Source organism: Pteropus medius, unplaced genomic scaffold, assembly GCF_902729225.1.
Source record: "Pteropus medius unplaced genomic scaffold, Ma_sr-lr_union100, whole genome shotgun sequence".
NCBI lineage: Eukaryota > Metazoa > Chordata > Mammalia > Chiroptera > Pteropodidae > Pteropus > Pteropus medius.
In genome coordinates this window covers 60685802-60700694 of record NW_024349800.1, presented here as the reverse complement: position 1 = coordinate 60700694, position 14893 = coordinate 60685802, and the positions used below count along the sequence as shown (strand labels likewise).

At 44.8% G+C, this 14893-nt stretch overlaps 1 protein-coding gene across 1 annotated transcript in view; it reads right to left on the bottom strand.

Annotated features, from left to right (window-relative positions):
• Nucleotides 1-386: 386 nt before the first annotated feature.
• Nucleotides 387-14893, bottom strand: part of NOL10 (nucleolar protein 10) — a 74036-nt gene continuing 59529 nt past the window's right edge. The window contains exons 18-21 of the mRNA XM_039887853.1: nucleotides 9685-9855; nucleotides 9185-9432; nucleotides 3472-3574; nucleotides 387-1193 (exon numbers count right to left, since the gene is read on the bottom strand). Coding sequence (XP_039743787.1) covers nucleotides 1074-1193; nucleotides 3472-3574; nucleotides 9185-9432; nucleotides 9685-9855 — 642 coding nt within the window. The 3' untranslated portion in view covers nucleotides 387-1073. The remainder of the gene's footprint in view (nucleotides 1194-3471; nucleotides 3575-9184; nucleotides 9433-9684; nucleotides 9856-14893) is intronic.

Genomic DNA, 14893 nt, shown 5'->3' with positions numbered 1-14893 from the left:
GAGCAGCAGAGACGGGACGAGGGAAGGACAGGACATCAAGGGAAGAGACGGGAGATGAGAAGCGACAGGAAGCAATGCTGGACCAGGAGGCAGGCAGGCGGGGGAGAGAGGCTGGACCAGGAGGCAGGCAGGCGGGCAGAGAGCTGGCTAAACAGGCCCGATTCAGGGGTCCCCGAGGCAGGAGGCTTGTGGCCTGGCTACGCTCCTGAACGCGCTCGCCCTGTGCTGAAGCGTTTCAGGTTGGAGCCTCCCACTGACAACCCAGAGCCAACAACCCAGCTGCACGAAAAGCAAAGCACCTCCGAGATCACAGGACTACCTGAGAAACGAAGGAAACCCAGCTTAGTTTTCAACTTAACTCAAGGAATATGTCTTTCTCAAAGAAATTGTTCAAATGAAAATATTTATTTTTATAAATGTTTTCTCCAGCCAGTTTATCTCTAATTGCACTTCAGAAACAGGAAAGTATCTGTATTTAACCTTGTGTCACGTATAGTTTCCATTTCTTATTTTAGGTTATTACCATTAATTTATATATTCTTGGTATAAAAATATTTTTTTAAAAAATATCGAACATACAAACAAGCAACAACCTACCAACATACACTTACGAACACGAACACGGCCAAGACTACCCACGGGTAGGGCAGGAACGGAGTTTCTGGGTGGCTGAACTGTGAACGGCAGCAGGTACTATAAGGAAAAAGTTCCCAGACCATGATCGATCTTCATTTTTAGCATCTCATGGTACACATTTCACGATATAGAAAAACCACCACCTGGTTTACTTATTTAAAACCAGGGGGAAGAGGATGATGTTTTGGGGGAGCAACAACTTGCAGAAAGTGTCCTTGGGACGACGCTCTGCCCAGCGTGTTGGGGCGGGGGGGGCGGGTTTCGAAGTCTGACCCAGAAGGCAAAGGGACGAGGTGCCAGATCTTTTCCTTTGCTAGATCAAGCACTGTCACGGGACTTTTAACATGTGTGGTCCCGTCTGTGTCCCACGTGCTCTCATGGTGGTCGGTCTGGGGGAGGCCTGCTGCTTCCCGTCGTGCATCGGGGCGTTCCCAGACTCAGTGAAACGACCGTCCTCTCCTGTGTCTGGACCTCAGGTGACCGGCTGAGCGACGGAGGGCTCTCCTTTCCTGTCGGTGCCGCTTCTCCGCCTCCTGTTGCTTCTTCTGCTGTTCGGACTGAAAGAGAAAATCACATGAGAGGGAAAGAGAAAGAAAACTCTACCACCCCTCGTTCGGTAACCAACAGAGCAGGATGCCAGCGGCGCGGCCGCCGAGCACGGCCCTGCTGCAGGAGGACTGCGGCCCACAGGCCCCGGGGCAGGTGCCTGGACTGCTCTGACAACCGCTGCCCTGGCAGGAGCAGCAGGACAAGGGCCCGCTTTCAACGCCACTGTGAAAACAAGACAACCTAAGCCCCGGGGTAAGAGAAGTACCCTGATCGGCCAGTCTGAGCTACAAAGCATGAGACTGGCTTCTCAACCAACACGTGATCCTGCCGGGGTGCTTTAAAAAGGGAGGGGTTCCTTCTAAAACTGCCGGCTTCATAAGACGCTATTGCTCACGAAATGTCATCGACTGCTCTCATAGACCCATCTTTTGTTTATACGCCAGAACCATTAGTTTATTTGAACTGTCTTAAAAACAAAACAAAAAATACCTACGTGTACTGAAAGGATATCACAACCCACCCATGATCAAGCGATCAGTCGCCAGAACTGGTTCCAAAGAATTTTTGGCTGTTTCAAAAAATGAAACTCCCCTCAAAAGCCAGAGATCTGCATCCATTAAACACCAATAAAGGCTGGCAGACAAGTCGCAAGCTCACAGCTGGAGTGACTGGTAGGTCCCCAGGCTGACTCCTTAAAAGCTGTTGTTCTCAACACTCATTTGCTCAGGGGAGAGCCAGACCCTCCCAAACAGTTTCGCAACTTTTAGCAGAAATTCTTAAAAGAGAAGAGCATCCACACAGAGTCGGTGATGAAGGTGAGAGCTGGGTAGTTTTAAACACACATCTGATGGTCTTGATAATATAAACTCTGAATGTAAAGCTCAAAAAAATACTCTTCGCTGGTGGCATTGTAGAGAGGAAGCTGCGAAAAGACTCACGGGCAGAAGTTTTAAAAGCTGGAAATGACGGCCTTCCAGGTACCCATGAAGCCAGCCCGGCCGTGACCTGTACTTGCCCTAAATGCAGACAGTGTTCACGGAAGAGCCTCTTACAAGTTCTCAGGGGGTGTGTGCGAGGGGGGAGACTGGAGAAAAGTGGCCAAGTAGAAACTTCCAATTATCCAAGAGAATAAGCACTAGGGACGTAATGAACGACACGACGGCTACGTGACACGCTGTCAGGGTGGTACGAAGACTGTTAAGAGGGTAAATCCCAAGAGTGCTCATCACAAGGAAAAGCTTCCTTTTTTTCTTTTTATTGTATCTGTATCAGATGATGACTGCTAACTAAAAAAAGTTCTTATCATTTGGCAAGCCCCCCGATGACGTCAGAGAGATCGGTCAAAGAATCAGAGGTGAACGGGCAGAGGACCCAAACAGACATTTCTCCAAAGAAAGTAGACAAACGGCCAATAAGCACATAAAAAGATGCTCTACGCCATTAGTCATCAGCAAATGCAAATCAAAGCCACAATGAGATGCCATTTCACACCCACGTGGATGCCTACAATAAAAAAGATGGACAATAACGAGTGTTGGTGAAGATGTGGAAAAACGGATCCTTCGTATACTGCTGGCGAGAATGTAAAATGGCACAGTTGCTTTGGAAAACAGCTCGGCAGGTCCTCAAAAAGTTAAAGTTATCAGGCGATTCAACAATTCTACTCCGAGATGTACACCCAAGAGAAATGAAAACATATGTCTATGTAAACTATGTCCATGCAAAGAACATAATACCTGAATTTTCAGAGCAGATTATTAATAGCCAAAAAAAAAAAAAGCAACAGCAGCCCAGACGTCCATCAACAGATGGATGAATAAACAAAGTGTGGTCTTATCCACACCATGAAATGTCACTCGGTCATAAAAAGGAATGAAGTACTGACATAATGCAATAGCGTGAACGACCTTGAAAACACGGTAAGTGAAGGAAGCCAGTCACAGAGGAAGCACCGCATGACTCCGTTTATACGGCACATCCGTCCAGAACAGGCAGATCCAGAGGCAGAAAGCAGACCGCCGGCGCCCAGGGCCGGGGAACCGGGACTGTGGGATAACTGCTAACAGTCACGGGTTTCCTTTGGGGTGCTGAGGATATTCTAGAACTAGACGGTGGTGGTGATTCCACGACTTAGTGACCTGTATACTTTAAAAGGGTGAATCTGATGGTCTGTGAACTAGATCTCAATTTAAAGAAAGAATCGGACGTAGTCTCTGTCGTTCTTTCCTACTTGGTAACAGTATTTTTCATTTTCAGTGAATTTTAAAATATTAAAAAACAACTTACCCTCTTTAATGTGAATGTCAATTGTTTGCTGCCAACCGTGGTATCTGACACATTCAACGTCCCATTTTTTGCTTCAAGTTTCAACCGATCTTCCAGGGTTTTACTGTAAGAAATTTAAGAGAATATCACATTAATTAGCATTATGTTTTGATTACCGTTTGAAACGAGTTCAAATGAGGACTGACTGCATGAAGAAAAATCTTTTCCGCATGTGGTGACAAAAAGGCATTCGTTTAACAGTCGATGGAAAGAATCGGGAGGGCTCAGGCAACCGTTACGTGGACTCAACAGGTACACAGTTAAAACAACGGCTATCAGAAACACCCACTCATTTAATATTTTAAGTGGTGGTTCCAAATACTTTGGTGGTTGCTACTTACCTTACTAAATCATATTTCTGGTGCCAAAATGCAAGCAGCAGCATTTCTGTGAGAAGCCTGTAATTTACTGTAAGGGTCAGTGGCTCTTAGGCCTCTACAGCATTTTCCATCTACACCACGCACAAGTTGGGTGCGTGAGTATTTCAGCAACTCATTCACCTCTGCAAAGGAGTGAACGCACATTAAGTGCTCCACAGACAAGTGCCAGGAGAACTTGGACTTCTCCTTCACTCAGGCTTAGCTCCCCGGACCACACTCATCACCCACAGCACGACTAACTCTGACTGTGAACCCACCCAGTGACCCCATGAGGACAATGGCGGTTCCAGAGGGCGAGCTCCTGATTCAGCCCTAGTCACTGCCGTTCTGCACGAGGCTTCCCGTTCAACTTCCTACCTGAACGCTCTTTCTGACACACTCTACCCCAAATTTAAATTTCATTTCATTTCTGGGTCATGTTTCCCAAACTTCTCTAGGGTCCCCTTCGATAATCCGTGTCCCTGTTATGGTGAGCTGTGCCCTGTAGCCCGCTGTGATCTACATAATGAGGCCATCCCAACACCTCTCTACAAGCCAGCAGGGTAAGCCTGAGTCCTGTACCAGTTATAAAACATAACACTTCACTGTGTGTCGTTATGATAATGTTTTCCTGTAAAACCACAACACTGGCTCTTTTTGTTAACTTGGTGTAGAGGGGAAAAAATGGAATTAAGACTAAAAAGATAGATACTTTTTGATAAGTTTTAATGTCAGCTCTAATCCACCTGGAAAAGGCAACATCCTTATGTCCCCGGGATGAAACTGGGAAGAGAGGAGAGAAGAAAGAAAAATAAAATACGGTTCTCTCTTCTGTTCTTTTAAAATAAAGAAAATATATTTCCCCCTCCAACCTTCCTTGTACCAATTTAAAGCTCGTGAACGCCTTTAAAGTTATACTCAAAAACTTGGCTGAATACGAAGAAGCGGGGGAGGGGAGGATTTGCGTGGAGGGGCCTTCTCCCCCCTGGACGTGACCTCTGCACCAGAGGATGAGCTGCTGCTCTTTTGAGAGTCTGGAGCTCACGTTTGATGTTCACACCATGAGATCCAGCTCTAATTTATGACGACTATAATGTACTAAACATAGCTTCTTTATATAATTTGAGACATACAGTGGTTAGCATAAAGTGGCACTCTTTTCTAAGCAATAATGTTATTAAGAAGCACTTTTAAAGTACTTTTCATCTTCAAAGTTCTTTACGGACTAACTAATTAATCCTTTCAACATCCCTGAGACAGAAGTATTTATCCTTTACAGATGGCAAAAAGGGAGGTAAGATATTAAATGAATCGCCCCAGGGCACGTAAGGATTCAAGTTTAAAACCAGGATTCCAATTTAAGAATTTCTGGTTTCCAGGCATGTGTCACACCACACTTGATTTATAAAGTTCTGTTCAGGAAATGTGTCCATTAGGTATTCTAAATGACAAGCTTCCACATGACAAAATGAAATTAAGATTTAGTTTAGCTTCTTTTTTTTTAAAGAAGAGTTCAAAAGTAAAGTGTAAACTGACTGTAGCACTGAGTATGAATTATGTTAGCCTAAGCAAATTCCTCAGCCTGTTCATTCCTTTTCTGTTCCTTATGGAGCTATAAACTCTGACGTTTTAAAATTAACAGGAATTCTGAATAACTATGGAGCCACTGAGACAAGGTCGGACACAGAAAACACTAATTTGGGAAGAAAAAGACTTTTCAAGTAAATTGTGGGAAATTACTACTCTTTTAAGAATGACCTATTTCCTCCAGGAGAGGGGATATAAATTCTGGTTTTCTCTCAACGTGCTTTCGACGTGCACTTGTAAAAACTTGTTCTGTCTCAGCTACGTGGAGAGACAAGCTGGGTTTCAGACTGGGCCGTGGCAGAAGATCAGACGCAGGGACCGAGTGTGGAGGTGCCTACATTAAAGCGAGCTCCACTTCCCTCCCTTTGAAAGTCAGTTCACAGAATGTGGCTGCTAACCAGTGGCTGCGAAGCCGGCTGCTTGAGTGCGAATTTGGGGAGCGGTAACTTAAGCGGCTGACAGACACCCGAAAACGAACTACTGTAACTACTTTACAGAACCCACACGGCACGGCCTTCCTGGCACGGGGTCCAGGGCCGGTCAGCTGCGGCGGAGGGCCCGCAGCCCCTGCCTGCCCTCTGCGCCCCCCCACCCTGACCCCCAGTTCCTGCTTCGTTCCCACCCAGGCTCAGGTGTGCTGGCTTCTGGCTACTTTGTAATTGATAGTAAAGAATTTTAGAGAAAAATCTCACTGTCACAAGATAAACAATCCACTGCAACCAGACATTTAGGCTGACTCAGAAATGAGTCGCACTAAGATATTCTTCCTAATGGCCTTTTTCCAACCTTTGTTCCGTGGACCCCCAACACTTGTACCAAGCCCCTCCCTGTGACTTTCTCTCCATACCTGGCTCTTTCCAGTTTTCCTCCTATCTTTTCGACAAGTCCTTGGTAATTTTTACCGCACGTCCTCTTTGCCGCCCTCTGAATCAGAATTCGGAGCTCTACCAGTACACCTGTGGCATCTCTGAAGTTACGTGCATTACTTTGCACGCACTTGCATTATTCTAAAGAGAGGCAAGTAGTTCTTATTGCAGACTCGAAAATATGCTCCCAAGAGCTCCATTCTCAGCCCTCGTCTCATTCTACACACTTACGGTCTTTTTAATACAATGGTTTTGATCACATAATAGACGCTGCTCTCTCTTAAACCGGTATCTCTGGCCAACCTCCTACGTCTCCATCTGTGTACCAAACATTACCCAGAAGACATCTGGGCACCGGAGACCTAGTATGCTAAACACCCAGCTCAATACTGTCAGCCTCCAACCCGTTCCTCATTCCGTGAGCCTTATCTTGGCAGCTACATTGCGAGACATTTCAACACCACCCATGACGGCTACTTTCCCCTTCGACAATGAAAGCGTGACCCACAGAATGCGGCAGTGAAAGCTCTTTTTCCGAGTCTCAGCCGCATGAACGACCTGGGTCTACGTCTGTTCCCCTGTCCCCACGGCGCTGGCTTTCGTCACTTCCAACCAGGACCACCACAGCTTCTTAGTCTCCCCCTGCATTTCGTCTCTAAAACACATATCTCTCATTAACGGTTTCTGAGAAATAGGGACTTTTCATGCCTACGTGTTTTTATTTTCAACGAACCGTACCGCATTTGTTAGATAAGTAGTTACGTAACTGGAAGAGGGGCCGGGACAGATTCGATCACCTCAACTTTGGCTCCCCGGGGCCTGGGTGGGGCCCGACGTGGCTTTCCAGCCTCGTCGACGGCTGCTGCCCGCCACGCGCTTCCTGCTCTCGCCGCAGGAAAGCTGCTTTCACACAGCATCCCGTCGCTCATAACGCTGCCTCTGCCTAAAAACAAGCCGTCTCTCCCACCCGGCTTTTAGTGTTCATCTTTTCATCTTTCAAAAGACCAATTTCAACATAACCTCTTATAAAGACTTAATCTCCAAAAACTATATCCCTTGAGCACTTTTCACACCTCTCAGAGTATCAGAGGGATGTGAATGCTATGCGCGCGTGGGCTGCGCCTTCCTCTTCCAGCCCCGCTGGGTGAGCAAACAGCGCTTTGCTCCCACGAGGCCCTCCGAGAATGTCTGACTGATGATCGGGTGGGTGGAGAGGCTGACAGGATGAGTTACTGTGAGGTCTATAAGTCTGTTGACAGACATATGCATTTATCTAGAGCCATGCAAAGACGAGAACTCACTCAAAAATGAGTTACAATTCACTATTTGCTTTTCTCTTTATAGAAAGAGTTTTAAAGCTGGCCAAGTCCAAGAGATCGTCTAAACATGATACACTCAATTTTGATGTGTCGAATTCATTGCTTTGTGGTAATTCCCGGAACAAACAGAAAGAGTCATTTTAGTTTTCTGAAAGATCATGCATGGTTCAATGCTTCATTAAATAGATTTAAGATACTGCAAGTTCAGGATTTGCCAAAATAATCTAGTCAAACCTAAATTCACTAAACAGTTTGTGCCAAAACGCCGGCTATTCATGTCAAAGGTTATTAAACAACAGGATTTTTCTTTTAAGCTCATGTAAGTATTATCACTTATACAGCTCCTCTTCTCAAAAAAAAATGTTTAACTTAGTGATGTTTAACTTACTAAGAATGTTTAAGTGCAGCGTATTAACCTTGCTATTATTTATTCGCTAATACTAAATTTTCATCCCTTTTGTTTTTTACCCACAGGCAGAAAACGAATGTCAGGGACATCAGTCATGCCTCCCACCCCCAAATCACGGCCTCCCACTGCCACGGTTACACCGAAAACAACTGCTCCCGGATTTTCCTGGTCAATGGTTTGGGGGTAAATGAGTTCTTTTTCAGCAGATCTTGAAAGGGAAACTTCCTGAGTTGCCTGACATGTAGCCAAGACAGAGAAGATTCTCGCTTTCACAGGGATTGATCAAGTACCCACCCTGGTCTACGCACTGATTCAGGGCCTAGGGATGAAGCAAATGAAGCGAGGCAAGAACGGCAGATAACCTAACAAAGACATTCCCTCCACAGAATCAGAATAAGCGCTCTGCCCTCCGCTTCTGAGTAGGACTCCAAATAAAACATCTAGGAACATGAGCTGCATAAAAACGAGGCTGTGCGCACTGCTGCTGAGGACGAGACTGGTGGAGACGTGACTGGTGGGGGTGTGACCGGAGCAGCCGCGGTTTGGAGTCTCTCAAGAGGTTAAGTGTAGCGCTGCCACACGGCTGCAATTCCGCTCCTATCGATCCGCGTCTCCGTGCATCTGACTGTTGTAGAATACCACTCATTCTGATCTCTCAGTCTCCTGCAAAAGGCTTAAAACTGTGGCGAGTTTCTCAAGAGACCTTTCCAATAATCAGGTAAACCGAGATGCAGGTAAACATAACTGAAATTCTAATTCTTTTAAAAATAACTTAAGAGGCAAAGTAAGTGTCACCTCAGTAATCACTGTCCGAAAGACCACTGACCTGCAGGGCCCAGAATAAGACACACGTCTGTAGGTTAGGGAACCTGATGGGAATAAAACAAGGACAACAAAACAGTGTGGCTTCTGCAGGGAAAGCATGCTAACACACATTTACTAGACTTTGTAACCTACTGCACAAAAACTGTATTTCAAAAAGCTGCTAAAAATAATCATAGTAAAGACCAGTGTTTCCCCTCAGGCCTTGTGGCGCTTCCCTCACATCAGCTCCAAAGACCAAACCGTCACCGTCTGGGCCACGTGCCACAGAGGAAAAGCCAGGCTCTGACAAGGCGAGAGCCGGTTACTCACTTGGCCAGCTTCTGCTTCGTGGCAGAATCTTTGAAGCTTCTGAATTCTTCGCCCGCTTTGATCTCATAAAACTGGGGCTTGAGGACTGTCTGCTGATCCTCCCTGAGCCGTTCCTGCCGCTTCGCTCTTTCCTCCTGCTGGAGAAGTCTGCGCTGTTTCCTGACCTCTTCGACCCAGTCTTTTTCATCATCTGAACTCTCAGAACTTTCTGCATCACTTGGTTTTCCTTCCGGTTCTTCCTCCTCTTCCTGAAAGTAAAAATAGTCAGAAGCAACTTCTCTCCCCCAACCAAACACTGACCCATTATTTTAAATAGCATCAGCCCATCAGAGTACGTGACATCGCATGCATCAGGGGGAAAATGCCTTAAATTAAGACACACTCCTAAGCTGAAGGTCGAACAACTCACATCCCAAGTGTACTCAAGACTCTAACTCACACAGAAAACCTTACAGCAATGCAACAGCAGTAAGTGCGACATGACGAACAGCACACGTTACCTTTTCATGATGTTCTTGTTCTAACAGTCGCAGTTTCTTCTTCCTTTTTTCACTCATTTTCGAAACAAGTGGATTCAGAAGCCTAAATTCTTCACTCTCTTCGTCTACTTGGAAGTCAGGGTTCTCAAACATAACTTTAAATCGATCGTCGGTGAGAATATTAGGAAGACTCTGTAAGGAAAATATAAAAATTTTAACTTACTATCCGAATAAAATCTGACCAGAAAGATGGCTTTCAAACATTTCACTCAAATGTAAATTAATAAGCTACGTAAGTCATAACATTAAATTATTATGACATTTCTTTAGAATTAATTCCCAGAACTTTCTAATTGCCCCTGGGTTCTAGCTCCTACTCAGAAACAGATTCTATTAATCTATTTCATAAGTGATATGTATTATTTGGCTGTTAGCATAATGAGCTAAGAATGAGCTTTTCGGCCTAACTTCATGCTCAACATATTAGGGTTTTCTTTGATGAACATTTTTAATGTAAAACCACTTTTGCAAGGAAATACATGTTTTTGAAACATGGCTTTTTAAGCACAGTTGCAATACCGAATTAAAATGAGTGAGTCTTTCGACTTCATCTTCCAAAACCGGGAAAGGAAGTATACATCGATACATCGACAACGAGCCAAGGATTAACGAGGTGGGGGCCTGGTGGCGTACGTTTGCCGACTCCGAAGGAATTATTTGAAACATGAGGGATATTTCCATGCCTTCTAGGATAGCCTCACAACTAGTCTTCTCTCAGCCATTTAATTGTTCTCAACAGATATACACATATCCGTGTAAAACTCTGTCATTCTGACGTTATAAAACTTTGCTACTGAGATCCATCCATGTAGGTAGCTCGGGACTGACACTAAATTCCTTTTCATTTGTATCATTTTTGAAGAGAAAGTTTCCTAAATGTATTGCAAACTTATAAGTTCACATGAACAGATGACAATCTTATACACTCAGGGTTCTCCTACTGTTCCTTATCTGCTATAGGCTTGGAAACCAGATAAGTTAGATGAACGTGGTTTGCAAAGTAAATAGCCTAAACGTAGGCCGAGACAACTAACCTGTCTGTGGTAGACTCTAGCTCTAATGAATGGGCTTATTTTACTATTTCTAAACGATTGAGAATAAATAAGGTGGTATGAAGTTGAGTTCTGAATATTGTACTTATGTAACAGAGCTACACAAAAATTTGGTAAATCATGAGCTATTAAGGAACTTGGGCTGTCTGCTACTTGTAGGTACTTAAAATCTTAGCTAAGACTCTGCTGATTCATTGCCTGAATCAGGGCGATGAGAATTCAAGGGTGGGAACACAGACTGTTTTAGGAAAGGGTTAGTTACTGTGAGATCCGTGTCTACGTTAGTTGACAGATACGGCCATGGAGGAGATGGGGGGGAAGAAGAGTGAAAAAACAGGGTTAGAAATTTCTCTCAAGTGTCTGGCTTAAGTGATGAGAAAGCTGGTGATGCCATGGGTTAGGGTCCATCACTGGAGAGCATCAGGAAAAGGGACATAGGGTGAAGTAAAGGGCAAGAAATTATGTTCCAAGAATCCAAGATGTCCTCCAGTAAGTGAGGAGGTAAATTGTGGTATACATGAACAATGGAATATCGTTCAGTGCTGGAAAGAAACGAGCTCACTCTCAAGCCGTGAAAGAACCTTAAATGCATATTATTAAGTAAAAGAAGCCAATCTGAAAAGGCTACATATTGCACGATTCCAACCACATGACACCGAGAAAAGATAAAACAAGGGGGACAGTAAAAAGATCAGTGGTTCCCGGGGCTGGGGGAGGGATGAATAAGGAGAGCACAGAGGATTTCTAGGGCAGTGGAAATACTTTGTATGATACTGTAATGGTGGATACGTGTCATCACACACTTGTCCAAACCGGTAGGCTGTGCGACACCAACAGTGAACCTGAAAGTAAATCACAGCCTTCAGCTGACCATGATCTGTCAACGCAGACCCACTGACTGAGACAGATGCACCCTCTGGTGGGGGAGGTGACGGTGGGGGAGGTGACAGTGGGGGAGGTGACAGTGGGGAGGGCATGCATGAGTGCAGCAGGGGTCTATGAGAAATCTCTGTACCTTCCCCTCAATTTTGCAATGAACCTAAAACTCCTTATGGAAAATAGTCTTTAAAAAAGTCTAGTGGATGAGAAAAATTAATAAAGGAAAAAGAAATTATGTTCCATTTAAGACTGGTTCAGTCTATGGCATAAGAAAAACGTCATCTGGATTGGGATGGACCACATTATGTGCCCAGGAACAAGGCACCAGGGCTCAGCTGAGGGGAGGGGGCTAGACTGTATAAGTTTTGGAGTTATCTTTAAATATAGGATAGGTGATACTGTCAAAGATCCAAATATATTCAAATAAATAGCTATTAACCTTTATACATTTTCAGGTAAAAAAAAAAAATAGAAGCCAGGGGAAATTTTTTCCTTTTCATCTTACTGTATTTATTAAATAACCATATTTAATAAATAACAGAAATGTTTAAAAGAATGTTGCTAGTACTCTTAAGTTTTTTCTTAATTTAAGACAAAAAAAATTGCTTTGCCTAAAGCCAAGTACGCGTTGGATGAGCCCCAGCTGTAAAAATATTTCCCCCAGGGACTTCTTCCTACTCATTTGTTTGTTTTCATAATTGTCTTTAAAAAAAAAAGTTAGGTAAGATGTAGTTAGTGATGTTCTACAGTCGTTTACAAGTGTCTGGCTAGTGATCTGCCCTATAAATACTCATGTACGGATGCTAAACACTTGCTATTAAAAATTCGGGAAACATCTTACAGTACTGTTTATACCATAGTCTGACTTGACAGAGGTATATTTGTAGATCTGAGTAGGATGCACTGGAGGGTTTGTCCCAACGAAGTAACACGTATGAGGAATGCTTGACATTTAAGACAAATTACTTCTTCTAATGCTATGACGTGTATGAAATTACGGCGATGCAGACTTCTGAACAGAGGCACTTCCTCTGCTAAAACCCCGGTAAAACAAGAGAAAAGGGGCTTTAAAAAGGCACGAACCCTTAAGGAGGACGAGGACAGGAGGACATGGGAGCGGTGAGACTGGAAGTGAGAAAGAAGGCCTGGTGCCTGGCGCTCCACCCGGGGCGTCTTCTCTGGGGGGCGGAGGGGTCGGGCTGGGGCAGCGGCACCCGGGGCCAGGGAAGCACGGGGCGGCGAGGGAATGCCGCCTGCCGCTGCGTCCCCAAGCCCTCTGGTTCTCGGAGTGTTGGTAGCCGGGCTGTCATTCTCCGAGAGAGAATCTGAGCAGCCAAGAGAAAGGCCAAAAAGATATTGCTATTTGGAGCATCCCCAAATAAACGGTTTGGCCAGGTTACCACACAGTGACTGATGAGCCTTGTCACCACCCAAGTTTCCACTCACATTTTAAGTGTTTCTCTATTAAATATGAACAAATGAACATGGATCACAGCAGGGAAAAAAAACTACTGTTTTTTTCCAAGAAAACTTCCCAGCTGAAGAGCCTGTTTATAGGTTGAAAGGGTCCCCAAGTGGCCTGCACCGTGGTCTGGATTTCTGGAAGATGGTCTCCAGTGTGCACAGAGCCACTGTGGGAACTGCCTCGGACTCTTCCTCTCTCCTGCCTTACACTTATTTTGGAGGACAAAGTCCTAAGAAACTTCCTGAAGAAAAGAGCACGTGACGGTGATTTGTTGCTGTTGAGAACTTGCATGTTTGACAATGTCTTCATTACACTCTTACACTTGTCTGGGTTGGAAACAATAGTCCTTCAGAAAAGTGAAGGTCCTCAGACTTCTGTACCCAACACGGGTGAGGTGGAGTGAACCCCCCAGGATGACGGCTGGGGACCAGGATTCCCAGACGACCAGCCAGAATGGAGCAGAACAGGAAGATGGAGGAAAGACTTTCTCAGAAGAGTAAAATGAACGCATCAACCGCTCTTCATATAAATATCTTGAGATGAGATTTAGACGACGGGCAAAGACCTGAGGGCGAGGTAGTGATAACTACAGAGAAAACAAGCAAAAAGTCGATGACAAAGCGCAGGGAAGACAGGGAGGCGCGGGAAGTACAGTCGCAGGTCAAAAGGTGACTCCGACTGGACGTGAAGAACACGTGCACAGTCCTAACAATGAAATGCTGAAGCCCGAACTTAGCGCGGTAAAGCAGAATGTCCCTGGGAGAGAAGGTCTTCAGGACAACGCTGACGCTGACCAGGCAAGTGGCAGCACCACGGGCAATAATAAGAGACACGGAGTAGTATACCAAAATAATCGGCTATTTTAGGCAAAAGGGTTTGTCTTGGGAAAGCTGAAAATGGGACCGAGGGACAGCCAAACTATGCATGTATAACTCTAATAAAGAATACAATTTTAATTGGTGCTGAAAAAGCTTTAAAAAAGAATACTTTGGATATTAGAATCGATCTGATGCAACCCAGTGCCTTTGCGTGATATCTTTTCCCCGGAGAGATGAATTATTGCTTTAATATAAACTCTTAATGGTGCTGAATAATCTCCGAGGCCATTCAGACGCCTCGCCCATGGTTTCCGGGCTGCAGGACACTCTGGAGATGGCATGCACGACAGCACCCGGGGGAGCTGCGGCAGACTGCGGGAGACTGCGGGAGAAGGGAGTTCACAGACTCCAAGGCAATAGTGAGAAACGGGCAGAAAAGGCCAACAGGAAGGAAATGACACGTGTAAGAAAAATGGCTCTAATCATTACTCAGACCCTTACAAATCAAATGGGTCATGGGTGCCGCGCCTCCCAAGCGGGTTCTATACACTGGGAGCTCAAAACGTACTTGTTGAAAGAATAACTGAATTCATTTTTAACTGGAATGAATACTGCCAAATTTCTAAGTCTGGAATAAGGTCCAGATAATGCTTTTTGACATTATGTGGTGGGTCACTTTACACTGTTGGTCCAACATCGACTGAACCGTAAACCTCTTATTAGACGTTAATTATGTTATCAGGAGCAGCAATATCTGGGAACATATTTCACTTTCTGTCTCCACGGAATTCCAGTCGGAGCCAAAGCAGAGCATAACTTTACCACACTGACTTTCAAATCAGGAGTTATCAGCGCTATTAAAGCTCTTGAGGGTTTGAAAAGCTGAGTTCAAAGTCAAGACTAACAAACTGCTGATGGATTTAACAATTCTTTCAAGTATTCTTTACAATTATAAT